The sequence below is a fragment of the Salmo salar genome, chromosome ssa01 (assembly GCF_905237065.1).
Source record: "Salmo salar chromosome ssa01, Ssal_v3.1, whole genome shotgun sequence".
Taxonomy (NCBI): Eukaryota; Metazoa; Chordata; class Actinopteri; order Salmoniformes; family Salmonidae; genus Salmo; species Salmo salar.
In genome coordinates this window covers 96,239,338-96,265,194 of record NC_059442.1, presented here as the reverse complement: position 1 = coordinate 96,265,194, position 25,857 = coordinate 96,239,338, and the positions used below count along the sequence as shown (strand labels likewise).

Below are 25,857 nucleotides of genomic sequence, written 5' to 3'. Positions count from 1 at the left end.
GAATATTTATTTATCCGACTAGGTAAATAGATTTATATAGCCGACTAGGTAAATAGATAAAATATTCTACTATGGGGTTGTTAGATTTTTCTATTAATTGTTCGTTTTGTTTTCACAGGATTTTTTTTTTTCATGTTCCATTGTTGCGTGGCGGCAATGATTTGCCGTTGAGCAGCACCACAGGAAAATGAGTGCAGCGGAAACACCGGTGTGTGTGTCTGTGTGTGTATATGTGTATGTGTGCATGACTCCAGGGGTGTACTCTGTACCTCACTAGCTTGGAGTGAATCTGCTGGCGGAGTTCCTGCCTCTCGGTCTCAGAGGTACGAGGCAGGATGTTCTTCTCCTCCAGCTCTCTCTTGCTGGGCCGGTTGCCAAGTCTGATGGCCAGGGTGTCCCTGCGGTGGATCTTATTGGCTAGAGAGCCTACAAAACCAATAATAATCATGTAAATCCAGCTAGCCCCCCAGTTTTATACTGTAGGAAAGTGTTCTGTGCAGTATATATAATAGTACATATAAAACCACCCAGAAAGAAACACAAGAAGTGACATTGTTTTCAACTGTGTTTTAGTTGTTTCTAGTCCATGTGTCTAGTCCATGTGTCTAGTCCATGTGTCTAGTCCATGTGTCTAGTCCATGTGTCTAGTCCATGCGTCTAGTCCATGCGTCTAGTTTAAGCAAGCCTAAATATCTAATAGAGGGATAATTCATTTACATTACATTACATTTAAGTCATTTAGCAGACGCTCTTATCCAGAGCGACTTACAATTTAAAATATGTTTCTTTTGTTTTTTTACCAAGCTAAATTATCTCACATCATTGGCAGATCATTTTTTGTTGTTAATTAAAATAAGCAAAATTAAGATATTTTTCAAGATTTTTTACCTTAAGACAATTCAAATATCTTGGTTAATAAAATAAAATAAGCAAAAAGATCTGCCGTAAGATAATTTAGCTAGGTAAGAATTGAACAACACTTATTTTAAGTTAATTATTCCTCAATATAAGATATTTAGGCTTGCTTAGATTTCACGTTTTGCAGTGAGTGCACTTGTGGCTATGGATTAATTTGTTGCAAAGGCTGGACAGCATACAAGACTGACTGACTAAAGGCTAGAATACAATTAGCTGTAAGCTTCTATATCTGCGACGGATTCCTTACTTGTGGTATACTCGTCGTCCTCATCCTCGTCCTCGTCTTCGTCTCGGTAGAGGATGGGCCCATCTGAGTCGGAGTCGCTGACTGTGGACTGGTTGTCAGACTCCGTAGTGCTGTCTGGGATGACTGTAACCTCTGGGCTCTCCAGGTTAACACTGTGGAGCTTCTCACCAATCCCATTGGTAGGCCTGGAATCATATCATCAAAACTCTGATAAAGCGTTCTTACTTGATTGATTCTTGTCTATTGATTGATTTATCATGTCCATTGTTGTCCTTGTTGCATAATGGAAAATGGCGATTAAAAAATTCAGATGAAGGGTGTATAGACCAAAACGCTGGTGAAAACAGGCCTTTTCTTTCCCAAAAGGTTTTTCCTCATGAATCTGGCATCATGCAAGATAAATTATCCTCTTTCCAATGGTTAAAGGCATACATCACAGACAGGGTTCCCAAACGTTTCACTCAAGCACCTCTTCCAGCACTGGAGAACATCCCATGCATGACCAAGTGCAATACCCCTGGGAAATGATCCAGCTTCTCTGGGAGAATAAGTGTATATCAGTAAATGATACAGTACAATATTCCACACAGAATAGCTTTTTACACTGCTGTGCTGTCTTCTGAATCTGCAGTACTGTTTGACTCCCAATGCTGCTAACCATCTCAAGCTGGAAAACACAGACAATGAGGGAACAACGTTGTTATTGGGTAGGTTGCCACACCGTGCTCCATCCCGTAATCCTGTTGGAACTGTCTGATCCATTTACACCTGCAGTAAGACTTACATCATCCCTTCAATGGAGTTTTGTAAAGCATACTGTATTATTATGGTAATCGTGATTGCGGTAAAGAGCTTTCCCACCAATACCACCTGATTTCATTCCAAAGTTTCGGAAGAGTAATCATGATGGAAGACACCTTTTTATTTTCTTCAGTTACTACCAGCCTGGGTCAAATATATAACTTAACTACTTTCAAATACTTGAAATGCGCTTGATTTAATTGGCCTGGTTTGATGGAACCAATGGAATGGTCCCAAAAGTGCAGAATTCAAGCTACATCAAGTGTACCTCAAATACTTTGAAGTATTTCTGCGTTTGACCCAGGTCTGCTTCACTTTATGAACTCAGACCTGCTATATGGACGCAAAGTGCACAACTCAAAAGCCTTGTAGCAGGAGACAGCAAGAACTTTCCCTTCCATTCCTGCATGTACAATATGACGGAGTGTGTTTCCCGCATACAGATGTAAGATCTTAATTTGAGCCAGTTTGCTACAGCAGGAACAAATCTTGCAGCAACAGGACATTCACATTTACATTTTAGTCATTTAGCAGACGCTCTTATCCAGAGCGACTTACAGTAGTGAATGCATACATTTCATTTAATGCATTTTTTATTTATTTTTATATATTTTTTTGTACTGGCCCCCCGTGGGAATCAAACCCACAACCCTGGCGTTGCACACACCATGCTGGTGTTGCAAACACCATGTTCTACCAACTGAGCCACAGGGAAGCAGGAAATGTGAAATATTATGTGGATTATAATTAATGGACATTTTTGTAGGGGTTGATAGATTTTTCGTAAGGGATAATCAGGTCTAACATTTCTAAGTGGAAATGACAAACTTCAGAATACCTTTTAAACCTCAAGCACACTATAAGTTTAAAATGTCCTGCATTGCAGGAAAGTTCTCAAGTAACAGGGTGATCAAATTAAGACCCTACATCTGTAGCAGGATGCTCATGATAAACAAGGCCATGCTTAATCAGATGCACCTCAAAACTCTCAACCTTTTCTGATGAATGTCGTTCTCTGAGATGAACGAACATTGCCATGCCTCAATATAGATTTTCAGCAAGCATCTGTTCAGCTGCTCCAGTAGGTGTTTAGAGTACAGTAGCTAGCAGAATACCACAGTACAGCCTGGGAACATACTTCAAATATAATGAAACTTCAACTATATGGTTCTGTCTGCAAGAATGTTCATACAATATAAATGTCATTCTAATTCTGTTTTTCATACCCTTATGAAGTGGCTTTGTGGCATTGCTGAACAATAACATTTTCTGTGCTGTTTTTTCTCTGTCTGAAACCCCATAATAAGTATTTTCTGCACTAGATACATACCTCCAATTTTTCTCTAAGTCATGGTCTTCGTCCCCCGACTGTTGCTCATGGTCACCTCCTCTATCTTTCCCAGTCCCCAGGGCTTCCTCCGTGGAGCTCTCGCTTTGAGACTCAGTGAAGGAAGTGTCCTCAGTGGTGCTGTTGACAAGGGGGGCTTTCTCTCCAGGGTCCTGAGGGCCAGCACCTAAGGCATTATCTTTATCCACCCCAGGTAGAGAGGAGTCATCCTGAGCAGCAGGCCTGCCTTCTGGGCCAGAAGAGGGATCCTCCATACCCCCCTGGTTTCCATCCCCAGGACCCGTGAGCTGTCTTTCACCTGGTAGGCTGTCTGTGTCTGGGGAGGCCTTGGGGGCTCCAGAGAAGTGGGAAGGGTCAGTTGCTAGTTGGAGCTCGCGCTTGTTGGTCTTCTCTGTCCCGGTTGGATTGGCAGGCCTGTCCTTGGAGATCTTTGTGGTACACGGCGTGGACGATGAGGAGGATGAGGACTGGGCCGTGGTCTTGGATGTGCCTCCAGTTTTCTTAGGATGAGAGGATTTGGCTAAGAGGAGAGGAAACTGCATTAGGTTTATTTTAAACAACAGCAAAAACTGGCTGATGTCCTGTTGTATTTTATGCGCTTTTGTTTTTGCTGTCATTTTAAATGACGAGCCCAGGGACTTCAGACGAACATGAGCCTTTTGTTTAAATCTGGAACATTAACAGTCAATGATATAACAAGGTCGTATTGTGGACAGAGGTCGTATTGTGGACAGAGGTCGTATTGTGGACAGAGGTCGTATTGTGGACAGAGGTCGTATTGTGGACAGAGGTCGGATTGTGGATAGAGGCGTATTGTGGATAGAGGTATTGGTATTTGTAGTTATTATGGATCCCCATTAGCTGCTGCTAAGGCTGTACCACGTTCATCAGTAAAACAATAGTACGCAAGTATAAACACCATGGGATCACGTAGCCATCATACCGCTCAGGAAGGAGACGCATTCTGTCTCCTAGAGATGAATGTACTTTGGTGCGAAAAGTGCAAATCATTCCTAGAACAACAGCAAAGGAACTTGTGAAGATGCTGGAGGAAACAGGTACAAAGTATCTATATCCACAGTAAAACGCTCAGCAAGGAAGAAGCCATTGCTCCAAAACCACCATAAAAAAGCCAGACTATGGTTTGCAACTGCACATGGGGACAAAGATTGTACTTTTTAGAGAAATGTCCTCTGGTCTGATGAAACAAAAATAGAACTGTTTGGCCATAATGACCATCGTTATGTCTGGAGGAAAAAGGGGATGCTTGCAAGCCGAAGAACACCATCCCAACCGTGAAGCACGGGGTGGCAGCATCATGTTGTGGAGGTGCTTTGCTGCAGGAGGGACTTCACAAGATAGATGGCATCATGAGAAAATAAAATTTACGTGGATATATTGAAGCAGCATCTCAAGACATCAGTCAGGAAGTTAAAGCTTGGTTGCAAATGGGTCTTCCAAATGGACAATGACCCCAAGCATACTTCCAAAATTGTGGCAAAATGGCTTAAGGACAACAAAGTCAAGGTATTGGAGTGGCCATCACAAATCCATGACCTCAATTCCATAGAACATTTGTGGGCAGAACTGGAAAAGCGTGTGAGAGCAAGGAGGCCTACAAACCTGACTCCGTTACACCAGCTCTGTCAGGAGGAATGGGCCAAGATTCACTCAACTTATTGTGGGAAGCTTGTGGAAGGCTACCTGAAACGTTTGACCCAAGTTAAACAATTTAAAGGCAATGCTACCAAATACTAATTGAGTGTATGTAAACGTATGACCCACTAGGAATGTGATGACAGATATATATAAAAGCTGAAATAAATAATTCTCTCCACAATTTTTCTGACATTTCACATTTTTAAAACGAAGTGGTGATCCTAACTGACCTAAGACAGGGAATTTTTACTAGGATTAAATGTCAGGAATTGTGAAAAACTGAGTTTAAATGTACAGTTGAAGTCGGAAGTTTACATACACCTTAGCCAAAGACATTTAAATCCAGTTTTTCACAATTCCTGACATTTAATCCTAGTACAAATGTCCTACCTGGATTATATTGGAGAGGCTTCCATTAAAGAACACCCTCTGCGTTCTGTTAGACAAGTAACTCTTTATCCACAATATAGCAGGGTGTGTAAAGCCATAACACATATGTTTTTCCAGCAGCAGACTATGATCGTTAATGTCAAAAGCCACACTGAAGTCTAACAAAACAGCCCCCACAATCTTGTTATCATAACTTTCTCTCAGCCAATCATCAGTCATTTGTGTAAGTGCTGTGGTTGTTGTACGTCCTTCCCTATAAGTGTGCTGAACGTCTGTTGTCAATTTGTTTACTGTAAAATAGCATTGCATCTGGTCAAACACCATTTTTTCAAAAAGTTTACTAAGGTTTGGTAATAGGCCGATTGGTCGGCTATTTGAGCCAGTTAAAGGGGCTTTATTGTTCTTAGGTGGGGGAATAACTTTTGCTTCCCTCCAGGCCTGAGTGCATACACTTTCTAGTAGGCTTCAATTGAAGATATGGCAAATGGGAGTGGCAATATCGTCCACTATTATCCTCAGTAATTTTCTATCCCAGTTGTCAGACCACCAGTGGGTTGTCATTTTTGATAGACAACAATAATTTGTTCACCTCTTACACACTCACTTTACGGAATTAAATATTACTTGTCTTTCATAATTTGGTTAGATATACTTGAATGTGTAGTGTCAGCGTTTGTTGCTGGCATTGTTAATCTGAATGCGCAATCTGATTCAGTGAATGATGGAAGTGGAATTTGCCTTTTTGCCTCAAATTTAATTTAAGGTGCCCCAAATGTCATATTGTGGATAGAGGTCGTATTGTGGATAGAGGTCGTATTGTGGATAGAGGTCGTATTGTGGACAGAGGTCATATTGTGGATGAAGGTCGTATTGTGGACAGAGGTCGTATTGTGGATAGAAGTCGTATTGCAGATAGAGGCCGTATTGTGGATAGAGGTCGAATTGTGGATAGAGGTCGTATTGTGGATAGAGGTCGTATTGTGGATAGAGGCCGTATTGTGGATAGAGGCCGTATTGTGGATAGAGGCCGTATTGTGGATAGAGAGCCCAAAATATGGCATTTCTTTACAGAAACTCATAAAATACAAAGTTTGGCAGGCATGCCCATCACATGCAATACTATTGGCCCTGAGTAGCATAGTTTATTAATGGGGTCAAATGAGACAAATGAGGCACAGAAGACAGACAGACAGACAGACAGACAGACAGACAGACAGACAGACAGACAGACAGACAGACAGACAGACAGACAGACAGACAGACAGACAGACAGACAGACAGACAGACAGACAGACAGACAGACAGACAGACAGACAGACAGACAGACAGACAGACAGACAGACGACATGGTCACGCAGGACCTGGGGAACCAAACGATCCATGAACCAGATCCTCATGGACCAAAGACAAAAAGAAACCACATGAGCAAGGGTTCTCAGAGGCAGGCAGCAGGCAGACAGCAGAAAGACAGCAGGCAGACAGCAGGTAGAAAGCAGAAAGACAGCAGGCAGACAGCAGAAAGACAGCAGGCAGGCAGCAGGTAGACAGCAGGCAGACAGACAGCAGGCAGACAGCAGGCAGACAGCAGAAAGACAGCAGGCAGGCGACAGGCAGCAGGCAGGCAGCAGGCAAGCAGCAGGCAGACAACAGAAAGACAGCAGGCAGACAGCAGAAAGACAGCAGGCAGGCGACAGGCAGGCAGGCAGCAGGTAGACAGCAGGCAGACAGCAGAAAGACAGCAGGCAGGCAGCAGGCAGACAGCAGAAAGACAGCAGACAGACAGCAGGCAGGCGACAGGCAGGCAGGCAGGCAGCAGGTAGACAGCAGGCAGACAGCAGAAAGACAGCAGGCAGGCGACAGGCAGGCAGGCAGCAGGCAGGCAGCTGGCAGACAGCAGGCAGGCAGGCAGCAGGCAGGCAGCAGGCAGCTGGCAGACAGCAGGCAGACAGCAGGCAGGCAGCTGGCAGACAGCAGGCAAGCGACAGGCAGGCAGCTGGCAGACAGCAGGCATACAGCAGGCAGGCGACAGGCAGGCGACAGGCAGGCAGCAGGCTGGCAGCAGGCAGGCATCAGGCAGGCAGGCAGCTGGCAGGCAGACAGCAGGCAGGCAGCAGGCAGCAGCAGGCAGGCATCAGGCAGGCAGGCAGCTGGCAGGCAGACAGCAGGCAGGCAGCAGGCAGCAGCAGGCAGGCAGGCAGCAGCTGCTGGCAGGCAGCAGGCAGGCAGGCAGCAGGCAGGCAGCTGGCAGACAGCAGGCAGACAGCAGGCAGGCGACAGGAAGGCAGCTGGCAGACAGCAGGCAGGCAGCTGGCAGACAGCAGGCAGACAGCAGGCAGACAGCAGGCAGGCGACAGGCAGGCAGGCAGCAGGCAGGCATCAGGCAGGCAGGCAGCTGGCAGACAGCTGGCAGACAGCAGGCAGACAGCAGGCAGGCAGCAGGCAGGCAGACAGCAGGCAGGCAGCAGGCAGGCAGGCAGCAGGCAGACAGCAGGCAGACAGCAGGCAGACAGCAGGCAGACAGCAGGCAGGGGAACACAAATGGTACACATTGTCTCAATGTAGTGCTCTGCTGTGTAAAAGTCTTTGCAGGCAACTCTCTGTACACACTCTTCTCACTTCCCTTTTTACTACAAGAAAAAAACAACCTTTCAACTACTGTAAATCCTCAGCCTATTCTTGTATGGACACTACCATTCATTCCTGAGGGGGGACAAGGATGGATGGACTGATGGACCGAGGGAGGCCTTCCACATGCGAAGACGGGTTTTGCATGCAAACAGGCTTCTCTCTCCCAACCAACCAGCACCACTGACACTCATCGCTCCCACGGTAATTGTTTTGAGGGTTTTGTTTGTGGGACAGAGCAGAAGCTTGCTTGCCTGTGCTTTTGGTCAGCTTTTTACTGCCCGTGGTCCTGTCCCTGCGCCCTGCTGTATCCCTACCAGCTGATTTGGGAGGAGCAGTGGTAGGGCTTTTTAGGGGGGCCTCCCACGTTTTGGCCTGGTTCGTTCTGGCCTGGTTCCCATTTGGAGTAGCTTTGTTTCCATTTGTCACTACGGGGGTAGAGGAGGGGGAGCAGAGCAACCTCTCCTGTCATTTACCAACACCCAGATGGAGGGAGTCAGACAGATACATTTGTCTCACTAATAATCGTAAAAGTGGGGAACATAAAGTCGGTGCATTATGTGCATATCGGAGGAATGAAGAAAGGTCTAACAAACCCTTAAGATGTGACCTGACCTCCAACCTAACGTGTGTTTACAGTGCCTTGCAAAAGTATTCACCCTCTTGGCATTTTTCCTATTTTGTTGCAGTACAATCTGTAATTTAAATTGATTTGTATTTGTATTTCATGTTATGGACATACACAAAATAGTCCAAATTGGTGAAGTGAAATGAAAATTCAAATAAATAAAAACTGAAAAGTGGTGTGTGCATATGCATTCACCCCCTTTGCTATGAAGCCTCTAAATAAGATCTGGTGCAACCAATTACCTTCAGAAGTCACATAAGACCCTGGGTCTCGACCCTGCCCTGTGCAACTGGGTCCTGGACTTCCTGACGGGCCGCCCCCAGGTGGTGAGGGTAGGTAACAACATCTCCACCCTGCTGATCCTCAACACTGGGGCCCCACAAGGGTGCATTCTCAGCCCTCTCCTGTACTCCCTGTTCACCCATGACTGCGTGGCCATGCACGCCTCCAACTCAATCATCAAGTTTGCAGACGACACTACAGTGGTAGGCTTGATTACCAACAACGACGAGACGGCCTACAGGGAGGAGGTGAGGGCCCTCGGAGTGTGGAGTCAGGAAAATAACCTCACACTCAATGTCAACAAAACAAAGGAGATGATCGTGGACTTCAGGAAACAGCAGAGGGAGCAGCCCCCTATCCACATGGACGGGACAGTAGTGGAGAGGGTGGGAAGTTTTAAGTTCCTCGGCGTACACATCACAGACAAACTGAAATGGTCCACCCACACAGACAGCGTAGTGAAGAAGGTGCAGCAGCGCCTCTTCAACCTCAGGAGGCTGAAGAAATTCGGCTTGTCACCAAAAACACTCACAAACTTTTACAGATGCACAATCAAGAGCATCCTGTCGGGCTGTATCACCGCCTGGTACGGCAACTGCTCCGCCCACAACCGCAAGGCTCTCCAGAGGGTAGTGAGGTCTGCACAACTCTTCACCGGGGGCAAACTACCTGCCCTCCAGGACACCTACACCACCCGATGTCACAGGAAGGCCAAAAAGATCATCAAGGACAACAACCACCCGAGCCACTGCCTGTTCACCCCGCTATCATCCAGAAGGCGAGGTCAGTACAGGTGCATCAAAGCGGGGACCGAGAGACTGAAAAACAGCTTCTATCTCAAGGCCATCAGACTGTTAAACAGCCATCACTAACATTGAGGGGCTGCTGCCAACATACTGACTCAATTCTAGCCACTTTAATAATAAAAAATTGGATATAATAAATGTATCACTAGCCACTTTAAACAGTGCCACTTTATATAATGTTTACATACCCTACATTACTCATCTCATATGTATATACTGTACGCTATACCATCAACTGCATCTTGCCTATGCCGTTCGGCCATCACTCATTCATATATTTTCATGTACATATTCTTATTCATTCCTTTACACTTGTGTGTATAAGGTAGTTGTTGTGAAATTCTTAGGTTAGATTACTTGTTTGATATTACTGCATGGTCGGAACTAGAAGCACAAGCATTTCGCTACACTCACATTAACATCTGCTAACCATGTGTATGTGACAAATAAAATTTGATTTGATTTGAGAAGGTACTCGGGTTAGATAAGAACACCATAATGCTGTAGGGATGTTTTTCATTGGCAGGGACTGGGAAACTGGTCAGAATTGAAGGAATGATGGATGGTGCTAAATACAGGGAAATTCTTGAGGGAAACCTGTTTCAGTCTTCCAGAGATTTGAGACTGGGACCGAGGTTCACCTTCCAGCAGGACAATTTAATTCCAGGTTGTAAGGCAACAAAATAGGAAAAATGCCAAGGGGGGGCGAATACTTTCGCAAGCCACTGTATATCGGAGGTATGAAGAAAGGTCTAACAAACCTTTATGATGTGACTTGACCGCCAACCTAACGTGTGTGTTTATATCGGAGGAGACACAAAAGTAGAAGACAAAATGTTCATCTAGTATGGACTAATAAAGTATATCTTATGGGGTCAACATAGGAGAATTTCTCTCCACATTCTTACTCATCTGAGCTGTCACGACCAAGCTCCCGATGCATTCATTAAAGCAGCACATTATTGCCAGACAGTGCCCTCAGTGCTTGGGCACTGTAGATGAGGCATAGTCTGGGTATCTGCCCTGACAGGGCGCCAAATGGCTCTGTAATGAACTGAGAACACAATTGAATCAGTTTTCCTGACCTGCATTGACCAGCTGAACCAGTCTGAATGTGTCATTGGAGAGAGATCTAGCCGGTCATTCCAGTTTGTCTTTGGTCTAAGTGGGGAGCAGTGGAGTGGCTTACTATTGATCTGAAGAGGCCAGAGCTCTGGCTCCAGTGGTATGATCAGTAGAGTACAGAAGGCATTTGATCATTGCAAAAGTGACTCCATTGACCTGCAGGTCTTAAGAATAGGGGATTTCTACTCTTTCATTTCTCTATCCAAGCATCAAGGGGATTTAACATAGAAGGTGTATCTGGAGACATTCTGCTGGAGTGTGCAGCCTTGTGCCGATCAGCCATCTGCTAAAAGATGAACAGCGATGGAGACATCTTAATGGATATGGGATGGAAAAACCAATAAAAATTGAATTGAGAAACCCCCACAACACTTTAAAAGCTTCAGATGGCAATACTCCTGCAGGTCTAACAGGGTAATATTGGTCATCAGTGGATGGGTTATTGCTCTGTTCAGACTCATGCTTGGAGGTCAAAGCCAAAATAGGAAGCGCTAGTGGACACATTATTCAATCAATCACTGAATGGATTTAGACCATGCCATTTCATTTAGCTTTGGCCTGCTTGCAGACAAACATGTTAAAAGCATTCCAGTATACCTGCTTTGTCTTCAGAATTCTCTGACTCTTCGGTCTTCTCCTCTGAGGGCGTTTCAGGAGACTGTATGTCAACTTTGACCTCCTCTGACCCCAGACTAAGCGTGGCGTGGCCATTTAGAGTCTCAGGGTTCACTGGGTCCTCTGGTCCTAAGGAAACATTTAACAGTTAGCAGGGGATGATATGAAGCTATTTTACTATTTTACATCCACTCAGTATACAGTACACACGAGGAATACAAGAAGGAGGCTTCTGGCTTGAGACATTTACGTTTACCATGAGATTAACTCCCTTAAGAACAAAATGTTATTTTTCATGCTTGCAGATTTGAGGTAATGTTAAATTAGAATGTAACAATGTAGGGGGAGGGGGGTGTTAGTGAGGGCAGCAACAGGGTCCTCTCCTGGGCCTTATTACTCTTGCTCTTCAGTGACTACCAGGATGACAAACAACTTAGATGGTACTGCAGTTTGGGTTTCTTCCCCATCATAGCAACAGCTAACATCAGGGAGTTTTCCACTGGTTATAAAAACACAAACTTGTTGATGCAGGTAAATTGTTAGTAGAGGACAGCAGCTCTTGTGAGAGTGGTTTTTGGCATGACAATGCCACAGAGGGAAACAGGGGGTTGGGGGAGGGACTTAAACAAATGCACACTGTTAATTACATTCATTTTCCGACCGTAACTCACCTTGATCAGGAATGAGGACTCCTCGTCTTATCAGCTCCTCTCGACTTTGCCTCGTGGAGATTTTCCTCTCCAGAACTATGGAGATGAGCAAGGCAGAGTTAATCATTGGCCAGATGCAGTCATTAATTATGTGATCTTTACAATGACAGGGTAGGATATTACCCAGTGTGTACACACGCACACACACGCACTATATGTACGTCAGGGATGAAATAAAAGTCCATGACAAATTACACAGAGGAATAAAATGAGAACAGACCATGTGACAGATGGACAGCTTAGGGTCATGGAGCCATGATGCAGAAGGGAAAGTAGACCATTAAATATGTCAATTATGTAAAAAAAAAATAATAACAGCATTTGTGTTCAAAAGTCGATTATCACACCAAGAGATGAACTTGAGAAGGCCTTCCTACTACTAGCCAGACAGGGATGACACAGACGACAGAATTGGGATCCAATAGTATTGTTTTTCTTTCCAATAGCTGCCATTCTTCAAATAGCCGTCCCACCCAGCTGGCATTCAGACAGGCTCAATCAAATGGTCAAACTATTTGAAATAAAACAAACTATTTGAAGCCAGGTCTAGTATGACATGAACAGCTCAACATGGCTGCATATGATGATCAGATATCACTTCATTTCGTTCTGTGTTACATCATACATAGCACAGAAACAGTGGAGGATGCTTGAGAAATTAAACCCATGATTACACTCACTCCTGTCAAACCTGCCCCTAGCCTGCTGGTACTCTTTTAATCAAGCTTCATATTTCTACATAAATGTGTCACGAATCCCACCGAAGGTGGCTCCCCTGCCTGCTCGAGCGGTGCTCGGCGGTCGTCGTTGCCGGGCTACTAGTCACCGCTGATCCCTTTTTCCTTTTCAGTTTGTAATGTCTTATTGGTTGCACCTGTTCCCTATTGTGTGTCTTGATTTGTGTTTATTTAAGCCTGCTTAGCCCGCCCAGGTTTGTGCGGGATTATTTTGCTGTCGTTGTGTTTTTTGATGTGCTGGCTATTCGCTTTGTATTTCTCTCTCCGGACTGTGTGCCCGTTGTTCTGGGTTGGTCGTTTTGTTCACGCGCCCGTTTGTGTTGGCGTTGACCATTTTTGTGCCGGGAAGATTAAAGAACATTATACCTTACCTCTGCTCTCTGCGCCTGACTCCTACCACCACTCCTAGCATTTCGTGACAAAATGTCAAAACCACAAGATGTACTTTAGTTAGGGTATACACTATGTAGCTTGCCCGCCATGGCAGAGTCACGCAAGATGCAAACCAATAGATTAAAACTTTGTGGGGATGTTAATCATGTGAGAGGATAGCGAATGGCACAAGTTTCATGTCATGTTTGGCATGAAAACATATGGAATGACAACTATGGAAGAGTTGGCTACAGCATAATACATGAAAACATATGGAATGACAACGATGGAAGAGTTGTCTACAGCATAACGAAGCAGTATGTGACCAGGCTACTTCAGACATACCTATGGATAGGTCCTGAAACTTGGCGCTGGTTTTCTTCTTGCGCCACTTCCAGGGTTTGAAGATCTTCCCTATAGTGGAGAGCTTCCCCTTCTGCTTCAGTGGAGGAGTCGGGGTGCTGCCCACCACAACATCACAGTTGGCCAGAGAACATTTTTCCAGTCCGTCAACTGTGGGAAATCACACAAGAACACCTGATCAGAAATAATGAACATATTTACTGTCCATTACTATGTGGAACATAAGGCTTCAAGAATCACTGAACAAAAAATTAGAAATAGTGGATATTGAACAATGGTATATTGAAGTCTTCTGATACAGCGCTGCACCAGGGTTTTCACAGTGATTCACTTGCTTAGGGACCAGATTCTTGTCTTTCCCTTTCCTTTTTGAAAGTAAGAAGCCCAGGGAATGGAAACAGACTGGAACACTGAGGCTGGAGGGGAAAGATAAGGTGTGGCATTTACTCATGCCTCACTTTTCAGGAATAGGGAGGTTCTATGGCCCATGGCTGCTGAATGTTTTATCTGCACCATTAATTCAAACATTACATATATACTGTACATACAACACTGCTACCACTGAGCGCTGCCACAGAGGACTACCACAGAGGACTACTACAGAGAACTGCCACAGACACTACCACAGAAAACGACCACAGAGGACTGCCACAGAGGACTAACAGAGGACTGCCACAGAGGATGACCACAGAGGACTGCCACAGACACTACCACAGAGGACTGCCACAGAGGACTAACAGAGGACTAACAGAGGACTGCCACAGAGGACTGCCACAGAGGACTGCCACAGAGGACTACCACAGAGGACTACCACAGAGGACTACCACAGAGAACTGCCACAGAGGACTGCCAGAGAGGACTAACAGAGGATGACCACAGAGGACTGCCACAGACATTAATACAGAGGACAACCACAGAGGACTGTCAAAGAGGACTAACAGAGGACTGCCACAGAGGACGACCACAGAGGACTGCCACAGACACTACCACAGAGGACTACCACAGAGGACTGCCACAGAGGACTACCACAGAGGACGACCACAGAGGACTGCCACAGACACTACCACAGAGGACGACCACAGAGGACTGCCACAGAGGACTAACAGAGGACTGCCACAGAGGATGACCACAGAGGACTGCCACAGACACTACCACAGAGGACTGCCACAGAGGACTAACAGAGGACTGCCACAGAGGACTAACAGAGGACTGCCACAGAGGACGACCACAGAGGACTGCCACAGAGGACTGCCACAGAGGACGACCACAGAGGACTGCCTCAGAGGACTACAACAGAGGACTGCCACAGAGGACTGCCACAGAGGACTACCACAGAGGACTGCCACAGAGGCCTACCACAGAGGACTGCCACAGAGGACTACCACAGAGGACTGCCACAGAGGACTGCCACAGAGGCCTACCACAGAGGACTGCCACAGAGGACTGCAGAAGATTCTCCACCTACTTCTTCAAAAAAATTAACACCACAAGAAGTGCAATCATCACCTGTGTAAACTCAGACTGAGAATTTCCAATCCGGTTTCAGGCCTAACCAGAGTAGAGAAACAGCTAGGACCAGGACGATACCTGTATCGCGATACATTTTAGTATCGTGGCAAAGGAACAAAACACAAAGCAGATTTAACTTCTCTAGGAAAACAGCCCTAATGCTGGAAACAAACATCATTATCGTCCAGAGTCACATGTATTTATTTTCCAAGCTATATCACACAATATTTTACATGCAGCAGGTTTTTAAGATTCAATAAGTTTGGTCTGCTTCTTGTTTTCAGTTTTGTACCTCAGACTGGGGTGAAGGTTCACCTTCCAACAGGACAACAACCCTATGCACACAGTCAAGACAACGCAGGAGTGGCTTTGGGACAAGTCTCTGAATGTCCTTGAGTAGCCCAGCCATAGCCCGGACTTGAACCTGATCGAACATCTCTGGAGAGACCTTAAAATAGCTGTGCAGCGACGCTCCCCATCCAGCCTGACAGAGCTTGAGAGGATCTGCAGAAAAGAATGGGAGAAACTCCCCAAATACAGGTGGGCCAAGCTTGTCACGACATATCCAAGAACTCAGGACTGTAATCACTGCCAAAGGGGCTTCAGCAAAGTATTGAGTAAAGGGTCTGAATACTTATGTAAATGTTATATTTCATTTTTTTATTATAAATGCGCAACATTTTCTAAAAACCTGTTTTTGCTCTGTCATTATGGGTATTGTATGTGTGGATTGATGAGGATTATTATTTTTTTAATCCATTTTAGAATGAGGCTGTAACGTAACAAAATGTGGAAAAAGTCAAGGGGTCTGAATACTTTCAGAATGCACTGTGTCTACATAAAACAACCCCGGACTCCATATCCTTCAGAAACACCCTCAGTAACTGTCTGGATGACATCAAGGCCTGGAAGACAACTTCCTACAACTCAACAACACTAAAGCAGAAGCAGTCCTCATCTGCCCACACCATCACACCACAACCAGTTCCTTCACCACCCTTAACCTTGGCAGCCACTCCATCCCACTCTCCTCCTCCGTCTCCAACCTTGGATTGTTACTGGACCCCTCCCTCACTTTCTCTGACCGCAAATAAATAGTATTTTACCTGAGAAACATCACCCGGCCCCGTCCTGTTCTTTCCAAATTTGATCTGGAAAAACGGGTGAATTCCTTCTTCACCTTCCGACTCAACTGCAATACCCTCCTTGGTGGTCTCCCCTCAAAAAGCATGCACAGGCTGCGTCTTGTGCAGAACAGCGCTGCCAGGGTCCTCGCAGGAACCCAGAGATCTGCCCACATCACCCCCATTCTAGTCTCTCTCCACTGGCTACTCATCTAGAATCAACTTCAACATCTTCCTGTTAGTCTTCAAAAACCCTCAGTGCCTCTGGTCCCTAATACCTCAGTGAACTCCTCAGCCGCAAACAGTCTTCATGTTCAATCCAGTCTCCTTGCAGTCCCAAAGACACATTCTACGGCACTGGAACTCAAGAATCACTTCTTCAAACTGGCTTTAGCTTCATGTGATCTACGTTGTGTTGTCTGTTGGTCATGTCCGTTAGTTTCAAGGTCTATTATTTTGTCCTTGTTGCCTCCTGTATTATTTAATGTATCTTGTATAGTACTACTGTAGGCCAGTAGCTATCTTTTAATTTCTCGCCTAATGTTTTTTTTGCCATTTTAATAAAGTTTTTTTCTAAAAATGGTTGCTCTAAATGTAAATATCTTTGCAATTTCCGCCTGTAAGTGAAAAACGCTCTACAAATGCAATGTATTATTAGTATTACAGTTTGTTTGATGTTTGTTTTGATTGCTGAAAGAGCAGATCCTTGTTCAGGACTGTTAATACCCTACAGCTGATTCATTTAGACTGAATGAAAGAATAAATGGGGTGTTTGAACACATCGTGGGATAGAATCCCAGACCATCTCGAGAACAATGCAAGTTCAGTTCAATTAAATGTCCAAGTAGCTGTAAATAAGCAGAACTAATGTATATGAAACCGTGGGTCTCTGTCTGGTGGAGGGGAAGTGGATGAAGGCCTGTCCAAATAAAGGAAACACAAGAGCAACACATGGGAGGTTCCCATTGACACAGGAAAACATGGAAGTTCCCATTGATACAGCAAAACATGGGAGGTTCCCTTTGACAGCAAAACATGGGCAATTCCCATTTACACAGCAAAACATGGGCGGTTCCCATTGACAGCAAAACATGAGAGGTTCCCATTGACACAGCAAAACATGGGCGATTCCCATTTACACAGCAAAACATGGGCGGTTCCCATTGACACAGCAAAACATGGGCGGTTCCCATTGACACAGCAAAACATGGGAGGTTCCCATTTACACAGCAAAACATGGAAGGTTCCCATTTACACAGCAAAACATGAGAGGTTCCCATTGACACAGCAAAACATGGGAGTTCCCATTGATACAGCAAAACCAAGAAACATGGGCAATTCCCATTTACACAGCAAAACATGGGCGGTTCCCATTGACAGCAAAACATGAGAGGTTCCCATTGACACAGCAAAACATGGGCGATTCCCATTTACACAGCAAAACATGGGCGGTTCCCATTGACACAGCAAAACATGGGCGGTTCCCATTGACACAGCAAAACATGGGAGGTTCCCATTTACACAGCAAAACATGGAAGGTTCCCATTTACACAGCAAAACATGAGAGGTTCCCATTGACACAGCAAAACATGGGAGGTTCCCATTCACACAAAGGAAACATCAACAAGACAGTGTAAAAAATGTGCTTGAGAAACAGGAAGTGTCAAAAATTCAAGCCATGGTACTTACAGCACACCAACGTCTCTGTATTACTTTACACTTCATTGTTGATTTGCTGTTCAGTGCTGTTCACTGTTGTTCAGTGCAAAATGATGATGCCTGTAAGTAAATTGTTCTCAAGTTTTCAAAAGCAGAAAGTAGGTTCAAAGGTTGATTTCTGAAGGTGACAACTTGAGCATCAAAAAAGGCCATATAGGTTAACATTATTACCTCGGGAGGTTTGGCTCTCCAGAGATCATGAGAGACCAGAGGGGAATACTACAAACCAGGATCAATGAGTTAGCCAGCTTATTTGCCAAAATATTCAGAAATAACTTTTATTTTTTTAGAATGATAAGCTTAAAATGGACATGAGCTACTTGACTCAACAACCAAAAACACATCTCTAAGATTAGCATTCTAAATGAACCAGAAAAGAAGTGGTTATTTCTGGTTGTTTACCAGAGTTAGCTGGCTAACTCATTGATTCTGCTTTGTTGTATACCCCTCTAGGGTATCTTATCACCAACAACGTCATTACCAGGAACCTTGTGACAGTCACCTTATGATAGATTTCATTAGTGGTTCTATGCTGTGTGAGGGGTCAGACATGGAGACTAAGCAGCACTCCTCCACACCAGTCTGAGAGGAACACACCCACATTCCCTCCCAAGGACACTCCCCCAAGATCTAGTGAGCAGTCAATTCACCTGCCTGTAAACAACCATAGAGATAGTTAGAGGATGCAACATTGTATCCGTCCCATTATGGTGTCTGTGAGAGCAAGGGCAGTGCCAATGAGGCCATCTCCATTTTGAAGTAGTCCATTTTCTTATTCTACTACTTCTATGAGTTGGTAAACAAACTGAAAGGTTGTATACTGCCTCCTGGAGTGTGTTGTTTGAACAGGTATAATGCCAAGATTGATGATTTACTGCCAATTGCAGTTTTGGAATGTTTGCTCATGATTATAATTCATTGGCTGACTCCTGGTGACCTGGATGGAATTATGTGATCCTTCCTTAACCCATTGGAAGTCCCATCCAGTTGACTACTTTAAAATGGTGACAGTCCTCAATGGCCCTGCCCATGCTAAATCTGTCAGTTGGGCACTAGAGTCCTCTATATATCTCTATGTAAACAACCCACTGCTGATCTAGGTTGCTTTCAGATTCCTAGGCTGTAAAATGTGACCTTATTTCTTTCAATATGACTTTACCTTGAACTAAAACATAATTTAGTTCAAGGTAAGGAGGTGAGGAACAGTCACAAGGAAAAGACAAGCATAAAGATAATGGCATTTCAATTGATCAGATCATCCTTGTTCACTCCGTTCATTCAAAGTCACACACAACCTTAGAGTATACATCTATAGAGTACAACCTAGTAGTATACATCTATACAGTACAACCTAGTAGTATACATCTATAGAGTAGAACCTAGTAGTATACATCTATAGAGTACAACTTAGTAGTATATATTTTATATATTTATTTTTTATTTAACCAGGTAGGGCAGTTGAGAACAAGTTCTCATTTACAACTGTGACCTGGCCAAGATAAAGCAAAGCAGTGCGACAAAAACAACAACACAGAGTTACACATAAACAAACGTACAGTCAATAACACAACAGAAAAATCTATGTACCGTGTGTGCAGAGTACAACCTAGTAGTATAGAGCTATAGAGTAGAACCTAATAGTATACCTCTGTAGAGTATAACCTAGTAGTATACAGTGTCTTTCAAAAATATTCACCCCCTTGGCGTTTTTTCCTATTTTGTTTCATTACAACCTGTAATTTAAATGTATTTTTATTTGGATTTCATATAATGGACATACACAAAATAGTCCAAATTGGTGAAGTGAAAGGAAATTGAAAAAATGTAAATGAAATGAAAAAATTACAAATAATTAAAAACTGAAAAGTGGTGCATGCATATGTATACAGCCCCTTTGCTATGAAGACCCTAAATATTTTCTGGTGCAACCAATTACCTTCAGAAGTCAAATAATTAGTTAAATAAAGTCCACCTGTGTGCAATCTAAGTGTCACATGATCTGTCACATGATCTCAGTATATATACACCTGTTCTGAAAGGCCCCAGAGTCTGCAACACCACTAAGCAACTATAGAGTAGAACCTAGTAGAATAGATCTATAGAATAGAACCTAGTAGAATACATCTATAGAGTAGAACCTAGTAGTATAGATCTTTAGAGTACAACCTAGTAGCATACATCTATAGAGTAGAACCTAGTAGAATAGATCTATAGAATAGAACCTAGTAGAATACATCTATAGAGTAGAATATGTCTATAGAGCAGAACCTTGTAGAACACATCTATAGAACCTAGTAGAATACATCTGGCAGGTAGCCTAGCGGTTAAGAGTGTTGGGTCAGTACCTGAAAGGTTGGTGGTTTGAATCACCCAGCTGAAAAATCTGTTGATGTGCCCTTGAGCAAGTCACTTAACCCTAGTTGCTCTGGATAAGAGCGTCTGATAAATGACAGAAAAAGAAATGTATATAGAGTAGAATCGAAGACAGATGTATTTGATGGGTCTGAATGGTATCATGTCTGCATGACATTTTGAGTGAACAAATGAGCGGTAACAAGCTAAAGAAATAATCATTATGTCTCAGCCAGTGGTTATATATGGCAAGTGTTTCAATGTGAAGAGAAGTACAGCAAGCGGCAAGTGTGATTTCCAACAGCTTGAGCTAACACCTCCATTTCAGCTAAGCTTGTTATAGTCTAACTAGCTTTTGTGACTCTGTTCGAGCGCAGGGTTTTGATTTGAGCACGACATAATTGTCCATCATTCTAAGGCTAATAATACCTTGTTATGTCATTGCAATGAAAACAACATTTAAAGCCATCAGGCAGCTTTATAGCCCAAATTGTGTTTACACAGGCGACATATCATTTCCAATTTCTAATCATCTTTCCAACAGAGCTCCAGTTCCAAGTCTAAACATCCTACCCATATAAAAACTGATTAGCTATATAAAAACAGATAACTATATATATATATCATTGCAGATGGCATTGAATAGTGTAGGAACATGTCATACACCACTACAGTAGATCAGTTAATACTTTCCTATCACACTTTGCTCCTCAATTCTGACATGGAATTTTAAGTGAATGTTCATTTCTGATTCAAAGTTTTATTAGAGATATTATTAGAAATATATTTTTCTCTAGCATAAGGGAGGGACAAAACAGTGGACACTGAAGTAGTTGTTAATCAGGTCCTACTAATTACCCAGAATGACACTCAATACTCCAAACAGCTACCAAAAACAATCCCAAACTGTTTGGGGCATTTTGGGTTAAACCTATAGAAGGACACATAATGTCCTTCCGCAGTTATCACATGTAGCCTCAATTAATCAAGCTAACAAACAAATATGAAAGAGGTGTGGCCCATGAGGGGCCAGCTGCACTCCAAACTTCCGATCCCATGGTTTCATTTCCAGATTGATATAAACTAAGAACAATGGGAACGTTACAGCAGGTTCTTTGTGTGGTTAATGGCAGGAAATTCTGTAATGCTCACAATTATCACCATTAGACTCTTCAATAAAAAGACTAGAACTGCCTGGGAGAAAATGGACAACGGCTTCACTTGTTGCTGCTTAGTGGAGTGTTACAGAGGTTGACTATTAGGAATAACTGATTTAGGACAGAGCTCTATATCCACATGACATCAAATCATTAATAGTGTTGTTCTCCTAGTAGATGGGCATTCCGCTGTCACAACTGTCATGTCACCTGTCTTCCATTCTTAGACAAGTTAACTTAATTGACAGAGGAAACAGTAGCCCTTCTCAATTTTTGCTTGGATTGTGTTGTGAATTAATTGATGGCGCTAAACCAACCAAACAATGATTGAGACTGCACTGACAGCACAAACATCTAGGCCATATACAGCGAAATGCCCATCTGCTAGGAGAACAACATAATAAATGATTTGTTGTCATGTGGATCTGCTAGCACATTCAGTATACAAAGCCTAAAATTTGTGCAGCGTTAATCTCTGTTATAGTCCAGGCAGCAGCTTCATGATTGAGGTGGAGGTATAACTCACACACAGTATCAAACAACGTATTGCAGGACAACAATAATTCAAACAGCTGCTGGCCAGGGGAGAAAATGGTTTAGGGACACAGATGCAGAGAAAAAGTGAATAGTCCTCAGCTCTTACATTGCCCAAGGAGAATGGCTTGGAGCCATAATGAAATGAAAGTCACAGAAAATGGCACCTCTGTATAGCCCCAGTCATACATCAAATCAAATCAATCAAATGTTCTTTGTCACATGCGCCGAATACAACAGGTGTAGACCTTGTCGTGAAATGCTTACTTACGACACCTTAACCAACAATGCAGTTCAAGAAAAAGAGTTAAGAAAGTCTTTACAAAATAAACTAAAGTAAAAAATACAATTAAAAGTAACACAATAAAATAACAATAACGAGGCTATATACAGGGGGTACCGGTACCAAGTCAATGTGCGAGGGTACAGGTTAGGGGGGGGGTAGTATATACCTGTATATAGGTAGTATATACCTGTATATACTAGGTATATACTACCTAGTATATACAGTGCCTTGCAAAAGTATTCACCCCCTTGGCATTTTTCCTATTTTGCTGCATTAGAACCTGTAATTTAAATGGATTTTTATTTGGATTTCATATAATGGACATACACAAAATAGTCCAAATTGGTGAAGTGAAAGGAAATTAAAAAAATTGAAATTAAATGGAAAAATTCTAAAAAGTTAAAAACAGAAAAGTGGTGCGTGCAAATGTATACAGCCCCTTTGCTATGAAGCCGATAAATATGATCTGGTGCAACCAATTACCTTCAGAAGTCACATAATTAGTTAAATAAAGTCCACCTGTGTGCAATCTAAGTGTCACATGATCTGTCACATGATCTCAGTAGATATACACCTGTTCTGAAAGCCCCAGAGTCTGCCACACCACTAAGCAAGGGGCACCAAGAAGACCAAGGAGCTCTCCAAACAGGTCAGGGACAAAGTTGTGGAGTACAGATCAGGGTTGGTTATAAAAAAATACCTGAAACTTTGAACATCCCACGGAGCATCATTAAATCCATTATTAAAAAATTGAAAGAATATGGCACCACAACAAACCTGCCAAGAGAGGGCCGCCCACCAAAACTCACGGACCAGGCAAGGAGGGCATTAACCAGAGAGGCAACAAAGAGACCAAAGATAACCCTGAAGAAGCTGCAAAGCTCCACAGCAGAGGTTAGAGTATCTGTCCATAGGACCACTTTAAGCCGTCCACTCCACAGAGCTGGGCTTTATGGAAGAGTGGCTAGAAAAAAAGAATCGAACATGTTTGGGGTTCGCCAAAAGGCATGTGGGAGACTCCCCAAACATATGGAAGAAGGAACTCTGGTCAGGTGAGACTAAAATGTAGCTTTTTGGCCATTAAGGAAAACGCTATGTCTGGCTCAAACCTAACACCTCCCATCACCCCGAGAGCACCATCCCCACAGTGAAGCATAGTGGTGGCAGCATCATATTGTGGGGATGTTTTTCATCGGCAGGGACTGGGAAACTGGTCAGAATTGAAGGAATGATGGATGGCGCTAAATACAGGGAAATTCTTGAGGGAAACCTGTTTCAGTCTTCCAGAGATTTGAGACTGGGACGGAGGTTCACCTTCCGGCAGGACAATGACCCGAAGCATACTGCTAAAGCAACACTCGAGTGGTTTAAGGGGAAACATTTAAATGTCTTGGAATGGCCTAGTCAAAGCCCAGACCTCAATCCAATTAAGAATCTGTGGCTTAGATTGCTGTACACAAGCGGGAACCCATCCAACTTGAAGGAGCTGGGGCAGTTTTGCCTTGAAGAATGGCCAAAAATCCCAGTGGCTAGATGTGCCAAGCTTATAGAGACATACCCCAGGAGACTTGCAGCTGTAATTGCTGCAAAAGGTGTCTCTACAAAGTATTGCTTTTGTGGGGGTGAATAGTTATGCACGACTAGTTTTCTGTTTTTTTGTCTTATTTCTTGTTTGTTTCACAATAAAAAATATTTTCCATCTTCAAAGTGGTAGGCATGTTGTGTAAATCAAATGATACAAACCCCCCCAAAATCCATTTTAATTCCAGGTTGTAAGGCAACAAAATAGGAAAAATGCCAAGGGGGTGAATACTTTCGCAAGCCACTGTAGTTTGTGGATGGCAGGAAGCTTGGCCCCAGTGATGTACTGTGCCGTACGCACTACCCTCAGTAGTGCCTTATGGTCGGATGCCGAGCAGTTGCCATACCAGGCGGTGATGCAACCTGTCAGGATGCTCTAGAATAGATGGTGCAGCTGTAGAACCTTTTGAGGATCTGGGGACCCATGCCAAATCTTTTCAGTCTCCTGAGGGGGAAAAGATGTTGTCATGCCCTCTTCATGACTGTGTTGGTGTGTTTTGATCATGATAGTTTGTTGGTGATGTGGACACCAAGGAACTTGAAACTCTCGACCCGCTCCACCACATTTGTCTATGGCTGCGTTTACACAGGGAGCCCAATTCCGATCTTTTGCCCAATTATTGGCAAAATAACTGATCTGACTGGTCAAAAGACCAATTACTGAAAAAAATGATTGGAATTGGGCTGTCTGTGTAAATTTCAGCCATAGACAAATGAATGACTGGGACTATACAGAATCCATCTAAGATTTGAGATGACTTAAATGTCATCAGTAGTTCTATATCAGTTTCAGCTGTAATGAGGCAACAATCAAGACATTTCAGAGAAAACAACAGGCCTATAGGACTTTCAAAAAAGGACCAGCATGCCTCAGTCAGGGTGATAATTAATGTTTATGAGGTATCTAGAGAATCAGCCAAAATAAACATCACAGATGTAGTACAGAGAAATCATGAATAGTATGAAATTGCTACTTCCACAATGCTACGTTAGGAGGGTCAAATCACATGTCTGCTCCTATGTGTTTACTGATGCACTTACATACAGTTTAGTAAACCCTTTTTGTCAACTCCAGGCTGTGACTCATACTGATGGGATTCTAGTTCTGTGATGAGGTCATTAGAAAGGAGTCTCATAACCAAAAACACTAATACTGTTTGGGCCTTCGAAAACAGAACTTCAAGTAGCCGAATAACATATGATGAAACTACACACCAAATCAAAAAGCATTCATTCACATCCATCTGTTTGCTTTAAATGCGATCAGCCATGCTGTTTGCTCACCAGATGTTTTTCCCATTGTCTTTCTTTATGTGCCACGGGCAACAAGAAAAACATTTGGTCAAGGGGAAATAAGGAGAGGTTTCCTCAGTTGAAGCCACTGGGGAGGGTTTATCCAGTCACTTTGGATGGCTTACGCACTTAAACGCCAAGGTATTTTACGATCCCATGCTATTTGACATGTAATAATTTTCTCACATTTTGTGTAATTGACAAAACATGTGAAAAGCTGACATTGTTATTACGAATAGTGAAAATGATGGACTATGATTGCTTATAGGAGGGAAGAGGGAGAGAACAATTTTGTTAAAGAGAATACATGCCTTGCAAGGTAAACTCATAACTATAACACCTTAGGTTATGTTTTATTTAACTAGGCAAGTCAGTTAAGAACAATGTCTTATTTACAATGATGGCCTACCCCTGCCAAACTCTAACCCAGACAACGCTGGGCCAATTGTGCATCGCACTATGGGACTCCCAATCACAGCCAGTTGTGATACTGCCTGGAATAGAACCAGGGTCTGTAGTGATGCCTCTAGCACTGAGATGCAGTGCCTTAGACCGCTTCGCCACTCGGGAGCCCCAATGTGGCTGCACAGCTTATTTAGGCCCTGGAGAATTGAAAAGTCAGACATGCATTAACTTGTTAGTAATGTTAATGTTAAAGGTTCAATGCAGCCATTTT

General features: G+C 43.5%; 1 protein-coding gene across 4 annotated transcripts in view; it reads right to left on the bottom strand.

The window, feature by feature from the left end:
• LOC106610766 (phosphatase and actin regulator 2) overlaps positions 1–25,857 on the bottom strand; it is a 71,799-nt gene that overhangs the window by 9,407 nt on the left and 36,535 nt on the right. For all 4 annotated transcript variants that reach the window (XM_014210310.2, XM_014210321.2, XM_014210338.2 and 1 more), the window contains exons 2-7: positions 13,609–13,776; positions 12,116–12,190; positions 11,427–11,573; positions 3,297–3,834; positions 1,166–1,350; positions 270–426 (exon numbers count right to left, since the gene is read on the bottom strand). In XM_014210310.2, the coding sequence (XP_014065785.2) occupies positions 270–426; positions 1,166–1,350; positions 3,297–3,834; positions 11,427–11,573; positions 12,116–12,190; positions 13,609–13,776 (1,270 nt within the window). The remainder of the gene's footprint in view (positions 1–269; positions 427–1,165; positions 1,351–3,296; positions 3,835–11,426; positions 11,574–12,115; positions 12,191–13,608; positions 13,777–25,857) is intronic.